Source organism: Zootermopsis nevadensis, unplaced genomic scaffold (genome assembly GCF_977971745.1).
Source record: "Zootermopsis nevadensis isolate Lab colony 2312 unplaced genomic scaffold, Znev_1.0 Znev_ptg000009l, whole genome shotgun sequence".
In the NCBI taxonomy this organism is placed as follows: domain Eukaryota; kingdom Metazoa; phylum Arthropoda; class Insecta; order Blattodea; family Termopsidae; genus Zootermopsis; species Zootermopsis nevadensis.
Genome location: NW_028259141.1, coordinates 7,400,529 through 7,419,241, shown reverse-complemented (window position 1 = coordinate 7,419,241; position 18,713 = coordinate 7,400,529). Strand labels below are relative to the sequence as shown.

At 35.2% G+C, this 18,713-nt stretch overlaps 1 protein-coding gene across 4 annotated transcripts in view; it reads right to left on the bottom strand.

The window, feature by feature from the left end:
- LOC110826853 (PHD finger protein 12) overlaps nucleotides 1-18,235 on the bottom strand; it is a 34,607-nt gene extending 16,372 nt beyond the window's left edge. Inside the window, exons 1-16 of one of the 4 annotated variants that reach the window (XM_087345912.1) lie at nucleotides 18,129-18,235; nucleotides 17,842-18,018; nucleotides 17,489-17,682; nucleotides 11,180-11,249; nucleotides 11,007-11,082; nucleotides 10,103-10,321; nucleotides 9,745-9,859; nucleotides 9,123-9,255; nucleotides 7,518-7,688; nucleotides 6,316-6,480; nucleotides 4,973-5,709; nucleotides 3,607-3,752; nucleotides 2,671-2,802; nucleotides 1,632-1,952; nucleotides 1,453-1,535; nucleotides 925-1,167 (exon numbers count right to left, since the gene is read on the bottom strand). In XM_087345912.1, the coding sequence (XP_087202038.1) occupies nucleotides 925-1,167; nucleotides 1,453-1,535; nucleotides 1,632-1,952; nucleotides 2,671-2,802; nucleotides 3,607-3,752; nucleotides 4,973-5,709; nucleotides 6,316-6,480; nucleotides 7,518-7,688; nucleotides 9,123-9,255; nucleotides 9,745-9,859; nucleotides 10,103-10,321; nucleotides 11,007-11,082; nucleotides 11,180-11,249; nucleotides 17,489-17,682; nucleotides 17,842-17,889 (2,853 nt within the window). In that variant the 5' untranslated portion in view covers nucleotides 17,890-18,018; nucleotides 18,129-18,235. Of the gene's footprint in view, nucleotides 1-59; nucleotides 357-924; nucleotides 1,168-1,452; nucleotides 1,536-1,631; nucleotides 1,953-2,670; nucleotides 2,803-3,606; nucleotides 3,753-4,972; nucleotides 5,710-6,315; nucleotides 6,481-7,517; nucleotides 7,689-9,122; nucleotides 9,256-9,744; nucleotides 9,860-10,102; nucleotides 10,322-11,006; nucleotides 11,083-11,179; nucleotides 11,250-17,488; nucleotides 17,683-17,841 lie in introns of those variants that run through there. The other 3 variants (XM_087345913.1, XM_087345915.1, XM_087345914.1) reach the window with 3 other exon arrangements.
- Nucleotides 18,236-18,713: the final 478 nt, after the last annotated feature.

The following is an 18,713-nucleotide window of genomic DNA, read 5'->3' as shown; positions in this document are numbered from 1 at the left end:
AAAACAAATATAAATGCAATAGCATATATAACTGCCAAATTTTCACACAGCTTCTGCACTGTAACTTTATTACCAGCTACCAAACACATTTTTTAGAAGTAAATATGAATAAAATCAAATAAGTCACAAAACCAAAATCTGCACACGCACACATACACTGATTTGAAAAGTTCTCATCACTGTCAGGGTCCGCAGTGGCCGCGCGGTCAGAGGCATGGGCCTTTGCTGCTTGGTCACTGGGACCATGGGTTCAAATCCCATTCAAGCCATGAATGTTTGTCCACGTTTTTCTGTGTTGTGCTGTCCTGTGTACAGGTAGAGGCCTTGCAACGGGCCGATCCCTCGTCCAAGGAGTCCTACCAAATGTCTATAGATCAAGCCAACGAAAAGTTGGGACCCGTAGTGCTCAGGCACTTGAAGAACGGGTCGTTCCCAGTATCCCAGTCATCACTGTCTGATGACTGAATCTTACAATAACTGTACAAAACAAAGGCTGACAAGGGCACAGTAAATAACAAATAGGTGATATTTGAGGTTCTCACAAGGGTGAAGACACTGATGATGGTCTCTGTATGGTATCACAACCCAGAAGACCAACATTCATACCATATATGTGAATTTTATATATATACATATTTATGAAAACACCTGTTTTAGTGTTAACAAGATATCAATTTTGAAATAACAAACTACACAAAGAAATTGTACATTAAATATCTCATGCACGGCTAAAACAAATTTTCAATCAATCTAATATTTATTAACACGTGTTCCTTATGCATAATAATTCCTGTCTCTATCTGGACCAAATTCATTTCATATATTTACATTGGTTGGTGTCTCTACATTAAAATAATGTTAATCTTCAACAGTTTTACACAATTTACTTTCTAGTAATTTATGATGCTTCTTCCTAAATTTTACCTTGCCAGATCGTGATGCCATGAAGGAGGGAGTGGCTTCATCCTCAGCCTCTTGTAATTTTCTTTGAACACCTCTCCTCTTGTCAACAATCTCACGTATTGTACTGACAAGTGGATTAAGTTTAGAAGAGCTGAGTGGAGGCTGTGGTGGACCCATTTTTTCAGAGAAATCACAGGAATACAGGACATTATCCACTGTTGTTCCATGCTCACTGTAGTTTAAAAGCTCATAATGTTTTGTTGTCTGTAAAAAAAAGATTAGTCTGTTTACAATTTCCAAGTTTACAAAATACACAACATGGATAAAAATATCTGTAATTTTCAAATAAACATACAATTTATACAAACAAAATTACTGTATGTTTATTTATGGTAATGTCAATTTTAACAATTGCAATCTGACTTCACAAAAATATTAGGAAACCAGAAAGTTGGCACAGACAACACATAATAACTTTTATTTTCTTAAATATGATAAATATATTGTAACATTAGTTTAAGAATACAGTGTATAAAACATAAATATTACCTCATCATAAAATATTGAGGCATGTTTTGGTGAAACAAAATTACAGTGACCATAATTGACCAACACCACATCCATATCAGCACCTGAAAATTAACAGAACAAATAGTAATGTTCATTTACTTGCACATCATTAGGAATCAACTCAAATGTGCAGAAAAACAACCACTGTAACTACTGACCTGTTCCAACTGTAAGGGTTCGGTAAGGCATAGAACATGGTGATCCTCGACCAGTAAGCGGGCAGAGAATAGCCCTTGCCTGCACGGTGTGTGGCTCATGATGCATAGCAGGTACTAGTGCAAAGTTGCTGACACCAGGATGGGTGATTTGTGATGATGTACATGGGGTAGGTGATGAAGGAACTGAGCTGATGGATGGTGATGGTGTTGACTGAGAGCTAGGTGAAGTTGAAGGAGAAGCAGAGTTAGGGAGAAGCTGTTGGAGCCTCTGATATGCCAACAGATGAACTAATCTCTCATCTAACTTGCTGAGCTCAGTATCTGTCAAAGAAAAAAAAACTGATTGCCATTTACTATTCATCTTTTAACTGTCCTCTCTTATGTAAAACTTAAACAAATGTTTGCAGTCTTCCAGAATTATTAGGTACACAGTATTTAGATAAAGTTCTCAATCCAAATGTAGTCAAAGGTAATGTGGTTTATTACAGTCCTCTTTTACATCCTCTTCTGAAATAGAACACAAAAACAAAAACAAAAAATGTAACACATTTACCAAATGAATCACAGATAATACAGTGACATGCAGTAAATCTTCTCAGAACAAACTACATAACAATAATACATTTTGTTACTGCCTACACAACTGCTAACCTTCACAGTTCTAGAACGGGGGATTTAAACCCCAAGCTATTGGTCCACCAGCCAAACATTAACTCAGCTTAGCAGTATGCAAGTGTATAACACAGATTCAGATAAACTGATAATAAAGATTAAACATAATATCAAATTATTTTTTCAAACACCAACATATTTCAACTTACATTCATCACCTTCCGGTTACTGATACATAGTGATACAGATGCTTCCATACTATACAAGTTCACAAGTCTTAGACTTCTGCCTTATCAAAATAGAATGTGCATTACTTCCCTTAGATTATTATGAGAATTCCAAATCAATAACAACTTCTCCATTTTCAGAAAAACATTGACTATCCTTATGGAAACTGTAGTGTAACAAAGCTATGGGTATGGCTCACCAGTGGATCCACTAAACATAGCTTGAAGTTGTGTACTGAGGTTCAAAATTGCAGAAGAAGTGGCAAGTGCTGTAGCTGAACCCTTATTTGAGAAAGAGTTTACCACAAGATTCGATGCTGCACTGCCCTTCCCTGTAACACAATAAGACAAAACTACTTTATTACATAATGTTGCAGTTCCCACAACATATGGTTTGTGTAAAATCTGAACTGGCTTCTATATAAGAGTTACCATAACTTTTACTTCAAAATGTGACACACACCACTTTCACGAGCAAATATTAAATTATTCTGTGATAAATAAACTTGTAAACTCTATTATGTTAACACCAAAGCCCATCGCTGGGCATTATCCCAAGCCATTTCAATCTTTTCAATTCTCACAACCATTTCCTTAAGATACAGTTTAATATTACCCTCCCATCTCCTCTTTGGTGAACCAAGTGGTTCACTGCCAAGAGGTCTGTACCACTAAAACTGTATGCATTTCTTATTTCCTGCATCTGAGATGAGCGAAACAAGTACAATAAACCAGAGTGATTATACCATCAAGCATTGATGTGAGTGATGGACAGAAGAACAGTATCCCTGAAATACAGGACAACTGCAACCTACCCAAGACATAGAACAAATTTCACATATACATAGTGACAGATAAGACTTATTTAACATACAGATTAATATGCTGTTCTATATTTTAATCAAACACTATACTCTTCATTAAGCAGTATATCCATAAACTTCAGTGTTATAATGATGGGCAATCGCAAATTGAATTAAATCAATCTTTCACTGTCCGGCATAAACGCAAGCATTATGACACTCCAAGATGTTCTAGCTGCACGTTTTCATATGTATGTTCCTATTAAGCTGAAGAAAATATATATACCAATGATCCTTCTCAAAACATTCAAAATAAGGAATATAATTTCTTACCTGTAGTCCTGAGTGTGACCAATTTTGTCCCTGTTGGAGGTATTGAAGTCTGCTGTGTTGTGGCTACAACTGCAAGCTTTCCAACCTGTGGACGAACTACAGATGTCAGTGGACAACCATGACGGGGCTGCAAGATTGATGCTGAGCTGTAAGAAGTAACATGACAGTCAACAGAGCCAATTTAGTACTAGCTCCAAATGACACATAAAAAAATCCTAAAATTAAAATACATGCTAATTTAAAATATAACAGCTGTGGTTATGACTGTAATTATTGTAGTTTGGATCAATGAAGAGTAAATAATCATTACTTTTACTAGTTTCCTTAATATCCAAAATAATTTCACATCATGTTATTACTTTTTTGGAATACTTATGAGTTACAGAGAGACATAAGGGCAAAAACGTAATTTATTTTCAGATTAATCACGAACAATGACATACTACAACAACAAAAAGAAAAGAAAAACAAAGTATAAAATTAAGATAATACAACTTTAAATCAGGATGTAACTGGTTTGCTGTGTATCAAATATTTTTTGGCCTACAACTGACAACCAAAATTTGGAACAAAAATATTTTTATATGTCTCTATACAAAAAGTAAATCACTGATTAATGGAAAGTTAATTCATCTCCTCAAACACAAAAAAACAGAAAAGAAATATCACAGAAAATGTATATAAATGCTTCTTGGAATAATTATTCAGGTGCATTACTAACTAAAATTAAACACCCTCGGGTGTTATGAATATATCAAATACTAATGAAGAACTGTGGACAACATTAACACTTACGCCAGTTTGCAGAAACATTGTATAATGTGACACCACTGAAAATAAGTTCACATAACTACAGAGCACTGACTATATACAAAAAAACTACGTAATTATACAGTTAGGTACTTGTTGGTTATCGGGACACAAAATGGGAGAGTCGAATATCTGGACTTGGATTGGACGGAAAACTGTGCATGCGTATCAGTATACCTGTACACTCGGTTGTCGGCCCGACATCATCTGGATTCATATTTAGCCGAGTTCATGTGGCGGCGTACAAATGATAACGGTGATATTTTTAAAACGATTCTAAAATCTATAAGCGAATTTTGGCCTCCGGAGACAGGTTGTAACAATTAACACCTCATGCATATCCAAATAAAATTTAATAATTTGTCATTTATTGAAATAAAATATAATAACTATCAAGTATATGTCGTTTATCCACACACATTAACCTAACCTAACCTAACCTACTTTTAAAGCGATGTGTCCTGATAACCCACAAGTACCTACAGTTATAACCATACACCATTACTTAATGACAAGGTAGCAAAAGAAGTAAAACTTAAAATAATATTTTACTCACCCTGGTTTAACAACTTTTGTTGTGACCATTTGGTTTGCTGTCCCTCCAGCACATTTATTCCCAGAACTACTATTATTACTATTGGTATTATTACTGTTACTGCTGTCATTATTATTATTATTATTATTGGTACTATTACTGTTACTATGATGGACTACTGCACCACCAAACCCAACACAAGTCTTCTGACACTGAGCACTCACTACGTTCATATCTTCTTTCACATTACAATTGTTATTATTATGGTGATTATTGTTGCTGCTGCTATTATTACTACATTTGAACTCTCCATTTTGTTGCGAAGGGTTTGTTAATGAAGATGCACACACTTGCTTATCTTTGAGCAATGATATTGGCCCATTCACTAACCCCGATACTTTATTACACAACGCAGAATCTGACTGTAAGCTGCCATTCATCACAAACGTTCTCACTAGACTGCCACTGTTACGACCTAAGAGGGAGACACTTGGATTAGTACTTGAATATGCAGCACTTGGAGAACTTGTCATGACTGTATTATTGTTACTATTATTGTTGTTATTAGTATTACTATTGCTACCACAGTTGCTTGTTGGCGAAAGCGGGACGCTGTCTGGTGCTGAAGAATGAGAAGACTTTTTCATGACATGTTCACTGTCTATAACAATATTACATGATTTTTGTAGTGCCTGCGGCTTATGAGTTGACAAGTGACAGGCAATGCTGGTTTGAAGTGCCACCACACTGCTCAGCCACTGAAACAACAATTGGCAATGCAAAAACAGTCAGCATTTCAAAATATTTAAAATTTAATTGAAATAAAACTTTCCACAGACAATTAGACTAAAACCAAATTCTCATTCTACTTGTTCTGAAGTACAGAACACATGAGAAGAATGAGAAGTTTGTAATGAAGTATGTAAGGTGAGAGTAAGATAATGAGGAATTAGAGTGTGAAATGAGTGGGGGTGAAAGTGCACATAAAACAAAACAATTTGCAAATAAATCAAATTTTATGACATAATATAATAATTTTGTATTTATCTTGTGAGCATATGGTTACTGCTGCTCTCATTAGCCCAAATAAACAAGATTACTCCTAGTTCTACTTTCCTATGAGGATTCCATCATCTCTGCATGAAAGATAAATTCTCGAGATAGGTCACTGATGGTAGCTCTAATGCTGACACAACAGAATAATTTATTTACCAAGTCCAACCTACCATGCACTGGTTATCTGGGTGTAAGGTATTATTCCCGCATAGCATGATTTATCTGGTACATGAATCAAATCTCAACACTTTGGATAAGACCTCATACTTTGAGAGATAATAACACACCTCAATTATGATGTTTCTAACCTGTTCTTGCTCCTCCAAAGTCACCTTTTCCCTCTCAACATTCTCACAAGAAACTTTTCTCCTCTCTTCAACACCCAGTTTGTACTCGCCTTCTCTCAATATATCACGTAATGAAGGGAGAAGAGGTGGAGGAAACCTGTATTGTTCCTTAACTGCATGAGGAACCTATAAACAATAAAGTTATAAAGACATTTCATGAAATGCTGTAGCAGCCTACTCTACAACAATATTTAATAAATCAAGAGGCATGACCACTACACCATGATGTATCAACCCTTTGAAGTTGAAGCACATTTACTGTACGTGAGAGTTTAGCAAATTCCTTTAATTTTTTTTTATTTTTGTATCAAGTACACACCATTCAGCATGGTGTGCATTGGTGGTTAGCAGGATTCTCGACCCATCAGTGCATGGGTTCGAATGGGACCGCGACATTTAACACTCCTGCTGTGACCCCCTTTTTTTGGCAAATGATGATGGACCATGGCCTTGCCCAACACAAGTTGTAAATCTGAGCACCGCCAGGAATCGAATCCGGGACCCCAGTATAACAAGCCCAGCGTTCTAACAGCTAGACCACCATGGCCATAATCCCTTTAATATTATGTGGCCTAGGAAGTCACGTGCTGCACTACTAGCAGACTGAAAAATATTTTTATTGCTCCTCTAACTTGATGCAAATTTTACTGGTAATATGAAATGGTCAATAATAATAAATGACCTGAGGAATCTTATAGAACTTCCCTATGGTAAGTCATTATCTCTTTCATCTAACCAAAATTATCATGCAACCTTGAAATGGTTAAACACACTGGTAATTCAGTTTTAAATTCATTTCTCCAATACCTTTGTATCCCTTTCACATTCTCACTTTTCCAGAAGATATTTAAAATGTATATTGCTCAAATGTCACTCACACCATTTGATTAATTAAAAAGAGAATGTCATTTAGAAGGCTGTAACCCTAAGAAACAGCATTATGCCACCTAGATGTAGAATTACATATTACTGTAAATATTACCAATCTGTATTCACATTAGTCTTATATAATGTGGAATACATTTTAATAAAATGGTTTTAAAATACACGTTTCTGAGTGATTTCACAGGCATTATATGATGAAATTATTACAGTTGTTTCTCAAATATCCAACCTTCAAGGAACATCTTCCAATACCATTCCCCTACTTTAAAGATACTTACTCTCACTCTATTTCTGGGAGCCAGTTTAACCTTGAATCTGAAAGGGGGATTTCTTCTGTGTGCTTTCCTAAAGAACTCCACTTTTATGGCATCCTGGTCTATAGGTCCAGCATAACGATCCCACAGTCTCACTCGTTCTGTAGCACTACAAGACATCAGTAATTTCCGATCCTGTAACCCAAAAATCTTCAATTACAACTCTTTCATTATTGCCAAAGAAATTCAATATCTTTATATAAACTTTACAAAAGACTTTCTGGTATTTACGTAATAATGGATGACCCTAAAGTGATGTCAAAAAGATAATTATAGCAGATCTGCATATCAGTTAAGAACATTTGACTTCAGATTAAGGTAGTTTTGTTGTGCTGGTTAAAAATATATTTCATATCTTTAACTGGCATAACCAGAGTTTTAACCTGTAGCCTAAATCAAGTATTCTTCCCTCACACCAAGACTACTACCAAGGGCACTATTTATGAAAACTAATATCTAATTCTCAATATCTTTAACAACACTTATTCAGAAATGATAAAGTACCATAGAATATACTCAAATATAAATTTTATACATTGTGCACAAATTACTTATAGATTACATGTTATTTTAAATCTGCTCCTGCAACAGCCAGTATCCAACACAATTTTTATCTGCAAAACGTGCATTTGATTATAGTGTTTTAAAGTGTGGCACTTATACACAAAGTAGCAGAAAAGATAAACAATATTTTTTTCCAATCCACTGGAGTGAAAAACAAATGACTCTGTAGCAACGAGTAACAAATTAACGAATCATTCCAGGCCTTGTTATAAGTGGTCTTGGGCTGGATGTGGCACGTGGGCTACCAGCTGAAGCACGCTGACCTAAATCACTATGAACTCTTTTAATTCCTCCATAACTACCTGGTGTGGCAGATATGTTTCTCCAAAATTATATGATAGTTACAATCACGCAATATTACATCCAAAGCTTGAAATTACCAACAAGAAAATGCAATGCCTGTGTCAATATATTACTGTCAATGCAATCCTCTTACAAATATTACTCAAAATTATGGTGCACTTGTTACTCAAAAGATTCCAGGTATACAACTCAGCATGAAGACTTTCCTTACTTCCTGCAGGTAAATTATAGAATACTATCTTAAAATAGACAAAGTTTCTTAAGTACTTCTCAATGCACCATTCACAATCATTCTGACATCTGACAATATACATGTAACTGACAAAGTATTGTTGAATAAACAATACATATTAACATACACATATACAAATTAAATAATCCACAAACTAAATTCAAAAGCAATATTTTCTGCAAGTTTATACAAGAGAAAGAATAAAACTGTAGCCTGTAAACCAGATTTGTCCTCTTCAAGATTCTGAATGGCCCTGAAAGATGACACAATATTACTGACCTAATGACACTGAAAATTATAGTCAGATACTACTAAAAACAACTATATGTTTAACAGCATAATCTATAACAAATTTATAGCTCTAACTTGTTGCCTCCTCCTCCTCCTCCTTCTTCTCCTTCTTCTTCTTCTTCTTCTTCTTCTTCTTCTAGCATCATTTCAATTTTTTTCTTACAAATTACAGTACTCACTAAATATTGCTCTGGGTGATTTGGACACATCCACCTGCCAGCGGGTAAGGATGTAAGTGGAGGATCAAGGCAATCCTGATGAAACAGCAACGGACAGTAGTCACAGGCAACAAGAGGAGCTCTCCGACAACTCCTATTTGAAACAGAACACAAGGTTAGCCATTCTGTGAGAGCAGATTTATTGTATACAAGAACAAAGCATAAAGGAAAGATTTAAAACAACTTTATTTTTTCCATTCTACTTTATTTAATACTTCATCTCGAAAACAGCTTTGTAAAAATACAGTCCACAGAAGTGTTAATGCCCATTTCCACTGTTTCCAACATACCCCACTATTCCTCAGAAGGTGAGGAAAGCAATCAGTAAATATCAAAGAATAAAATATGTGATGTGAAATTTGTGTCAAGACATGACATACTGCTTTTGCTATTGTGCGATCACTAAGCAAGGGCAACAGTTATGCATGTAAATATATTAAGACAAATGCAATGCAATTCATTCCAATCATTATTTACAACACTGTCACTGATACAAACACTTTAATAAACATCAACACAAACAAATTCCTAAGTAACCAAATTATGAAAACTGTTATAAACATATTAATAGATCAGCACTTACTTCCTACACTCGAAACAGACTTTGACAGGAAGCGGGACCAACCCATTATCCAATTCATATGGTTTCTTCTTTGCTACAGAATTGCGCCTGCTGGTAATTTTACTTGGACCAGGTGCTAAAGAAAATAACCACATTAACATTTTATGCTTTCTATGAAAAATAAAATACAAACATTGTATGGCATATTATATAAGTATTTTGGACACATCTGTGCTTAATTTTCTTAACAACAAAAACCAATCATTCTCCCAGAGTTGTCTAACAAACTGGAATAAATCAGTCTTTACCACATTTTGAAAAAAAAATGGTGGAATAAAAAAATAGGCAGTTATTATACACACACACACATAAGACTTGCCCTTATCTGTTCCTGGAAAAGGAATAGTCATTCCCATTTCTCTAGGTAATTCAAACTGCTTTGGATTCATGGCAGATGCAGCCTTCACCAACACATCCATAGGATTTGTTGCTAGTGAAGAGCTTTCATCCTTCTTTGGCCACCTTTCACTTGCAGGCAGTTCTGCCGATTCCCTTTTCCCTCGGAGGCGCCCCCTGCATGTTGGAACGGGAGCCAAATCTGCCCACAAAAAACCTTTATTGGACAGATTCTACTATCAAACAGCCACACAAACACCTAAAAGAAACTACCATTTCTTTGTGATATTATTTATTTTAGAGTTAATTACCAAACTGAATCAATTAAACTCTGGGACCAAGAAAATAACATAAAAGACAGGTAACTGCAACTCTGCAGACTATCACAGAAATTTCAAACTGCTGTGTCAAAGTAGCACACACAAAATATGTGACTGAAAAAAGCAACCCACAAGTTCTGGAATCTTGGTGAATCCAAGCCTGTAAATACAAATTCTGCTGTAAAATTTAATCCTCAACTTTACTGCATTCAACTGACAACCTTAAGAATGTATTATAAGTCTCCTCTGCATCTCTTTAAATACATATATACATTCATTTTTACCACATTCCATGGATCCATAAGTTAGATGGCAATAAGATGTGGAATAATATAACACATAAGATTCATTATAATGTTACCCTCCCATCGATGTAAAGTCATCTTTGTGCTCATTTCCCTTTGGGTTACCAACAAAAATTTTGTATACATTTCATCTCCCCATGTGTGCTACATGCCTTGACCATCTCATCCTTCATTTGATCACAATGATAACATTTGGTGAGAAGTACAAATTACAGAGCTCCTACCTAAATCATTCAATGCAAAGAAATAAACCAAACATTACCTTTAACTTCTCTTGGCAACTTTATTTCACTCTTTATATTAATACTGGTATTCGATGCTGTACTTTCCATCTTAATCTGAAAAATATCATTTTAAAATGATTATTAAATGAATGTGAAATTAGTATACTACATAAAAAATAATTAAGAATTTGTCATAAAAGGAATAACTTACAGCAGACAGCCTGCAGCAATGACAAAGCCATTCGCCCAATGGAATATCTGCTTCGTCTAGTGGAGGATCACTAAAAATTGGCAATTAAAACCATATTTCAGTACATTTACCAATATTAGCCAACAGAGTACATCAGTGCCTCCAAAATCTTTCCCTTATTACGTTAAAACAAGTGCACAATTCCAGTTCCCAGGTTGCAATATTTAGTGCTTAGACTGTTATTAATACCAATTTGTTACCAATATCCTTCTTTGTGAAGGTATAAATTCAAGGTTAGTCTTAATCAAGTTCTATTCAACAGCAAAAATTTCACATTTTAGAAAGTAATGGCCTGTCATTCACGCGTTTCCTCCATAATGAAAGAGTAGCCGCATTTATAAACATGAACTGAGTCAGTCAGTGCCAGGAAAAACATATGTCTATCCTACATTAAATGCTATCATCTCCAGAGCAACGGTTTCCAAATTTATTTATCAGCATTCCCCTCCCCTTCTTACTTTGCAAAATGTTTGCAGATAAAAACACCATATTAATTTCTGTATCATTCTTTTAATAAACTAATACATTTTAGACATAATATGAATGAGGAAAGTGTATCAAATGTTTACAAATGTTGCTGAAACACAATTATAATATAATTGCATTTACAATTTCAATAATTTTTAAACAATTTTTAGTAACGAATGGGCTTGCTTCTCAGCACATTGTTTCTCAAAATGCAGTGTCACTGATGAAACAACAATTCCTTTACAAACAATGCAAGTTTTTGACAAAAAGTTTTTCATTAACTTCTATTTCCTTACCGGAATTCTTTAATAAGAAACATGTCAGAAAAGTTATTTCCCATTTTCTTTGTGAAGGAACAGAATACAATGGGGTGAGATTCCAACCTCCTTGCACAGCAACCAATAAATATCAAGATGGCTGTCTCCTGGGTTGTTGCAGAATGCAGTCTGGTAGAATGTCACCAGTCATCACTCTGATGGCGGAAGCAGCAAGAACCTCCGAAATGTTGGTAAACTTCTACCAGACTACACAGTGCAACAACCCAGAGGACACCCACCTTCACATTCATATCCATGAGAACCTGAAATCTCACCTAATAAAGATCTATTGTGCCATCATTTATCACATCAGCAACTCAACATTTTATTGCAGTGTATTAGTCCTCTAACTGGCACCTTATGATAGTCACTAGGGTTCAAAAGACAAGCTCAAAAGGGATAGGTTCTAAATCCAACAAGGAAATAGCAATAGCACAATACATAAGGCCATTTCATTAGACTTTACACACCTGCTGCAAATGGGACCATCAATTAATCCCATTTTCTTTCATGTTTGCAGTTCTGAGTGGAGTACTAGAATGACAGCTTTCCAACAATAATTCAAATTGTTTAGTTTTTTCAAAAATTTGTACAGAATATGACAATACCAGAGTAAGATAAATCTGTATCACATCACAGTCACTTAGCAAAATAAAGTACTTTGGTGGAAGACAGCCACCATGTTCTGCAATAATATAGCATGTCCTGTGTACAACCTTCACATCATCATAAGTTTGCATAGTCCTGCTTTCAATGTTTACTTTTAATACAGTCACAAATTCTTATAACCATTTTAAATACAGTCTGTAGCTCAACACTCATACTGCTAAGTGTCTGCCTATGAAAAAAACATCATGACCATAAAGTAGGGGGGCCTTCTTTTTACCCATGTCTGCATTTCATCCCAATAGAGACTGCTCCATCAGTGCAGAGTCAAATGCAATTTATCCAGTTCACTTTATTCTTCCATGTGCATTATGAATTAAATTTAAATTTGCCCATAGCTATATAATCAGTAACCTTATATGACAAAAGAAACCTTGATATTATTTTCAGCAGCATATCAGACATAAATATGCTTTCATTATACTGGCTAACCTACTTACAACACAAAAGAGCAAAGGTTTTAATTTTATCTATCAGGTCATATATATATATCTGAAATTCTTCTTTCCACAGTGCAGTGTTATCTGCAACCAGAATACTATGCAGTTCTTTGGTGCATGATTCACCAATTTTTCTTTTTAACCATATCAAATGTAGCAGATAACAAAGAACTTTCTCCCATCAAATGAGGTTTTCCATATTTTATAATTCTTTAGGAAAATTTAAATGATGTAAATGTTTCTGATGCAAATATGTTTTAAAATGTAGGTTTTGCAGATTAAACACATTTACTTTCCTTTTGAAGTATTCAGTGTATTCCACATGCAAGGTTTTAAGGTGTGTCTAATTTATGTGGCTTCATGCTGTTAGCAACCAAAATGTTCATACAAAGTAAACATTCTTTCTCTGGATGAACTAGCACCACCATTTACATTTTTAATTAGCTTCAGAATCTTTTCCATTACTTGAGAAACCAGTCAGGAATTTAATCATCACAGCAAATCTCAGTAGAAAGAAATTAAATTTGCACAAAACTTCAATCGTTTTAAATAATTATATCTTGTAACAATATGCAAAATAAAACATGCCAAACTGACTATTAACGCCTTAAATTATACCAGTTTCATTTTATGTATTTATTGTTTATTTAATAATACTTTCAGTATCTTGACTACATAGAACCAGATGAGAGCATCACAATAAGCAATGAACTGCAAAGGATGTAGAAGGATGCCGTCATGGCCTAATCTAAGGTACTGTCCTGGCACTGCATGGAGGGACTGTGTAAAACCAAGAAAACTCAGTCAGGATAGCCATCTCCAAGTCCAGGTTTGAAACTAGGACCTCCGAAACATGACACAGGAGAGCTAACCACTCCATAATGACGTTCAGTGTACTAGTTTCAGACTACAATGGTTCACAAGTTATTAGTCATAATGAAGATGAAATACACAACTCACCTGGGCAGCATGTTGTTATTTTAAATTCTAATTTAAAATTAATTATGAAGAATCATTACCACACAACCTTTATGGACCCTGCACTATAGTGCTAGTGTCAATACCATATTTTATCTTTTTGAGAATTATAAAACATGACATAACATTCACACAAAGTTTAATAAAAATCAATTTTGTGGTCCATCAACAATGGGTAAGACAGGTTTGAGCTATAATCTAAGAAAACACACATCATACTAAGTGTAACTGAACTACAAATAAAATATTCTTCTCTCTGTAACAAACACACCAAGCTAAAGGAGTATTTTGTATCTTCCACCTACTATCAAAAGTTTAAATCGCGATATAAAAACGTTTAAGCCAGCCTTAAAAGAGTATCTCCTATCTCAATCCTTTTACTCAGTAGAAGAATTTATAAATACATGTAAGTAACAATGGTGATAGTTTCTCAACATAATTATTTTGCTGTAATACTGTAGTTCAAAAAGAATTTAACTATACCAGAACTAAGTACTGCATTTGTGCTATGACATGTTTGTTCTACAACCTTCAGTTAGGCCTATAAGGGATCTATGGAATGTAAATAAATTATATTCAATTCAACTCAATACATAGTCTCATTCATAATTTGGGATTTATCAACGCAACAAAGGAACAAAAACTAAATACGTTGCTAAGCAAACAAATTAATCAGACTAACTAACTAACTAGATGGCTTACCGAACCCGAAGGTTCATCACCGAATTAACCAAAGTCCTCCACCGGACCCTGTCCTGGGCCAACAAAATCCAGTCTCCTTCAACTCCTATCCCCCTTAGATCCCGCCTGACATTATCCTCCCATCTACGTCTAGGTCTCCCCAGCAGTCTCTTCCCCTCAGGCTTCCCAACCAATACCCGCTGCATACCCCTTGTCCCATCCATGCGCGCTACATGCCCAGCCCATCTCATTCTTCTCGACTTAATCACCCTGACAATACTGGGGGAGGAGTACAGATTTTTAAGCTCATCATTATGCAGTTTTCTCCACACCCCATCGTCTTCCCTCTTAGGCCCAAATATCCTCCTCAACACCCTGTTCTCAAACACCTGCAATCTGTGTTCCTCCCTCTGAGTGAGTGACAATGTTTCGCACCCATACAAAACAACAGGTAAGATTATTGTTTTGTATACTTTAATTTTCAGGTTCTTAGAAATCAGATGGGAAGACAAAATATTTTGAACTAGGAAGTAGCAAGCATTTCCAGAATTTAATCTCCTCCTAACTTCCTCATGAGTGTCATTTTCATTTGTTATTGTTGTCCCCAGATATTTGAACTTTGTAACCCTTTCAAAGGACTTGTTAGCTACCCTAAGATAATTTTGCCCGCCTGTCTTCTGATGACGAGATACTAACATGTACTTAGTTTTTTCTGAATTTACTTCTAGCCCCACCTGTCTACTAGCCTCTAGTAAAACTTCTGCGTTCCTCTTTATTGTATTCATATCGTCCCCCAACAAATTAACATCATCAGCATATGCCAATAGTTGATGTGTCCCGTTCAATTGCAAACTCTCCTGCCTATCTTGGACTTTCCTGATGGCATATTCTAATGCAAAGTTAAAGAGCAAGGGAGACAAAGCATCTCCTTCTTTTAGACCGTTCTTGATGAAGAATGTCTCAGATACATATTTACCTACTCGAATTTTGCTACAGGTTTCATTTAAGCACATTTTTATTAGACTCACTAGCTTCTTTGGAATACCAAATTCAATAAGAATATTATATAACATTTCTCTCTTCACAGAGTCATAGGCTTTTTTGAAATCTATAAATAATTGATGTACGGTCCCACCGAACTCCCATTTTTTCTCTAGTATCTGACAAATGCAAAAGATCTGATCAATCGTTGATCTGTTTCGTCTGAACCCACACTGATGATCCCCAATAATTTCATTCGCATATGGGGTTAATCTTGCCAAAAGAATGTTGGATAGAATTTTGTATGAGGTTGATAGCAGCGAAATTCCTCACTCAGTCTTGTCCCCCTTCTTATGAATAGGAATAATTATAGATTCCTTCCATTGTTGTGGCATCTCTTCCTTATCCCAAATTAACTGAATAAGCTTATGGATCCTCATATGCAACCCTTTGCCACCTGCTTTAATTAATTTGGCTGGAATCTGATCAATTCCTGGAGATTTATAACTTTTCAACTTCCCAATGGCTAGTTCCACTTCATCTAAGCTAGGTTCTGGCACCAACAGTTCAGCTGTATGCATTTTAATCTGTCTAATATCACCAGTCTCATGAACATTTAAGAGCTCGCTAAAGAAATTTTTCCACCTATTCACAATTTTTATTGGACCTGCAAGCAAATTGCCACTATCATCCTTTACCAAATTGGTCTGGGGTTGATATCCTGTCTTAAAGTTATTAATGCCTCTGTACAGGTCTCTGATATTTTTTTCCTTATTATTTGTCTCAAGTTCAGCAATTTTGCCCTTCAGGTATTCCCTTTTCTTATTCCTAAAGGTTCTCCTAGCCTCTCGTCTCACGTTACATAGATTTTCCGCATTTGTTTTGTTTGGGTCCTGCAACCATTGAAATTTTGTTTGCTTCCTTCGATCTATTAATTTGGAACATTCTTCATCAAACCACGGTTTATTTTGCTTTCTCCTGTAGTATCCTAGTTTCTCTTTTGCTGAAATTTTGATGCAGTTTCTGACATTTTCCCACTCCCTGTTGATGTCCACACTTTCATTATCTTCATTTGTCTCTAAAATTTGAAACCTATTCGAAATTTCAACTTGATATTGTTCCTTTGCCTCTCCCTCACTTAATTTTTTCAAATCAAATCTTTCTGCGTCAAAATTTTGTTTAGTTCGTCTACTTACTGAAAGCCGCTCCCTCACTTTTGCTACCACCAGATAATGATCAGTGTCACAATCTGCTCTTCTGAATGATCTCACATCAATTACATTTGTCTGCCTTCTCTTATCTACTAAAACATGATCTATTTGATTGTGTGTTCTGCCATCTGGAGAAGTCCAAGTGTATTTATGAACATCACGGTGTGGAAATTTTGTACTTTTTACAATTAAATCTTTTGACGTAGTGAAACAAATTAATCAGACAGAATACAAAACCAGATTTTTAGCTAAAACACTAACAACCCCTATCTCTGAAATTATTATGTGGTTATGCTTACAGATCCAGTAACACCTTAAAAGGAAATTTTAAGATATTAAATTATGCAAATACTCATTCCAAACAACGTTGAAATCAATTTCTGTAGTCTTCAGAACATACATAACGTTCAGTTAATTCTCTCGTATGAATAATTGGATGTAAAAGAGAAGGATACAAGTGAAGTGTGTCACGAATATTTAAGACTTTATATAACTTTCGTTTCCTAGAGTATTTAAAGCCCAACTTACTGACACTGAAGGTGAAACGAAGCTGGACATTTATCACAACACAGAAGGTCTCCGCCTTCTCCACAAGAATCACAACAGTCGTGATTGTGACCTTTCCCTGGACGTTTGTAATAGGGATGAAGCTCTTTCCCTTCCCTTTTCTTGGCCTTTGCAGCTTCATCACTTATAGGAGGGGCTATAAGAGCTTGTATTTGCTGTAACAAGTGTTTTCATATATTATTTCTAAATTTCTGAGTACCAATGTTACTGACAAGGAACAAAACCAAAGTTTTGATCGTATTTTTGTGAACATTTGGAAAAACACAACCGCCATTTTACCACAAAGATGGCTCCATTGACGATTTGCTACTCACGGGCATAAGTCCCCCTGAGGTATCCAGATCATACTCTACAGTAGTCATTCTGGATTATAATATATACTTGAGCGTTACTCAGTTTATTTACAACAGAACAGGATCCCTTAATCCATTGAAAGATCACAAAGCAGTCTCTTCTGCACTTCGGAGTGTAGACTACACGTCCTGAATCTTCTGAAATATTTACACATCTGTCACAAGTTTATGCTAAAATATAAAACAATAGTTCCAGTTACTTTTCATTTTTACACAATCTAAGACACTAAAGATAATACAATATTTACTTTATTTTTAAAAACATTACTCAAATCTATTTTTTTAAAAATAAAGCAATCACAACAAATTCCTACATCCCCCTTGTTGGCGCAAATGGGTGATACGTCTATACGCATGCCCAAGTACATGTAACTTTTTAGCCAATCACAGTGAACCATCGTTTAGAGGCTACAGTGCAATGAAGGAAATATTTCCAAGATGTAGTACTCTTGATTAAACGGAGTACGGTGGATTGAATGACTGTGAAGTATCTCTGCTTTATATTAACCGTAAAAAATGTTGTAACCCTTATTTCAACTCCATATATTCAGAAATAGGTTCTTTCTAACCAAACACACTATACAGAATATCCTGACTATAATATTGGCAAAACTCTTTACTTTCACTCTTTTTATAACTTTCTTGTTCAAGCACCGTATTTATATCCAAAGTTAATCATGAAGGCAAAAGACATGACAGGTGTCAAATGCCAAAATTTTCAAAACTTTGTTACCCTTCCTTTTTGTTTTAATAAAATACACATTCAAATAATGCTAAAGAGGAAATTAAAATTCTTATGAACTGTAAATTTTAAAACAAAATTCATATTCTTA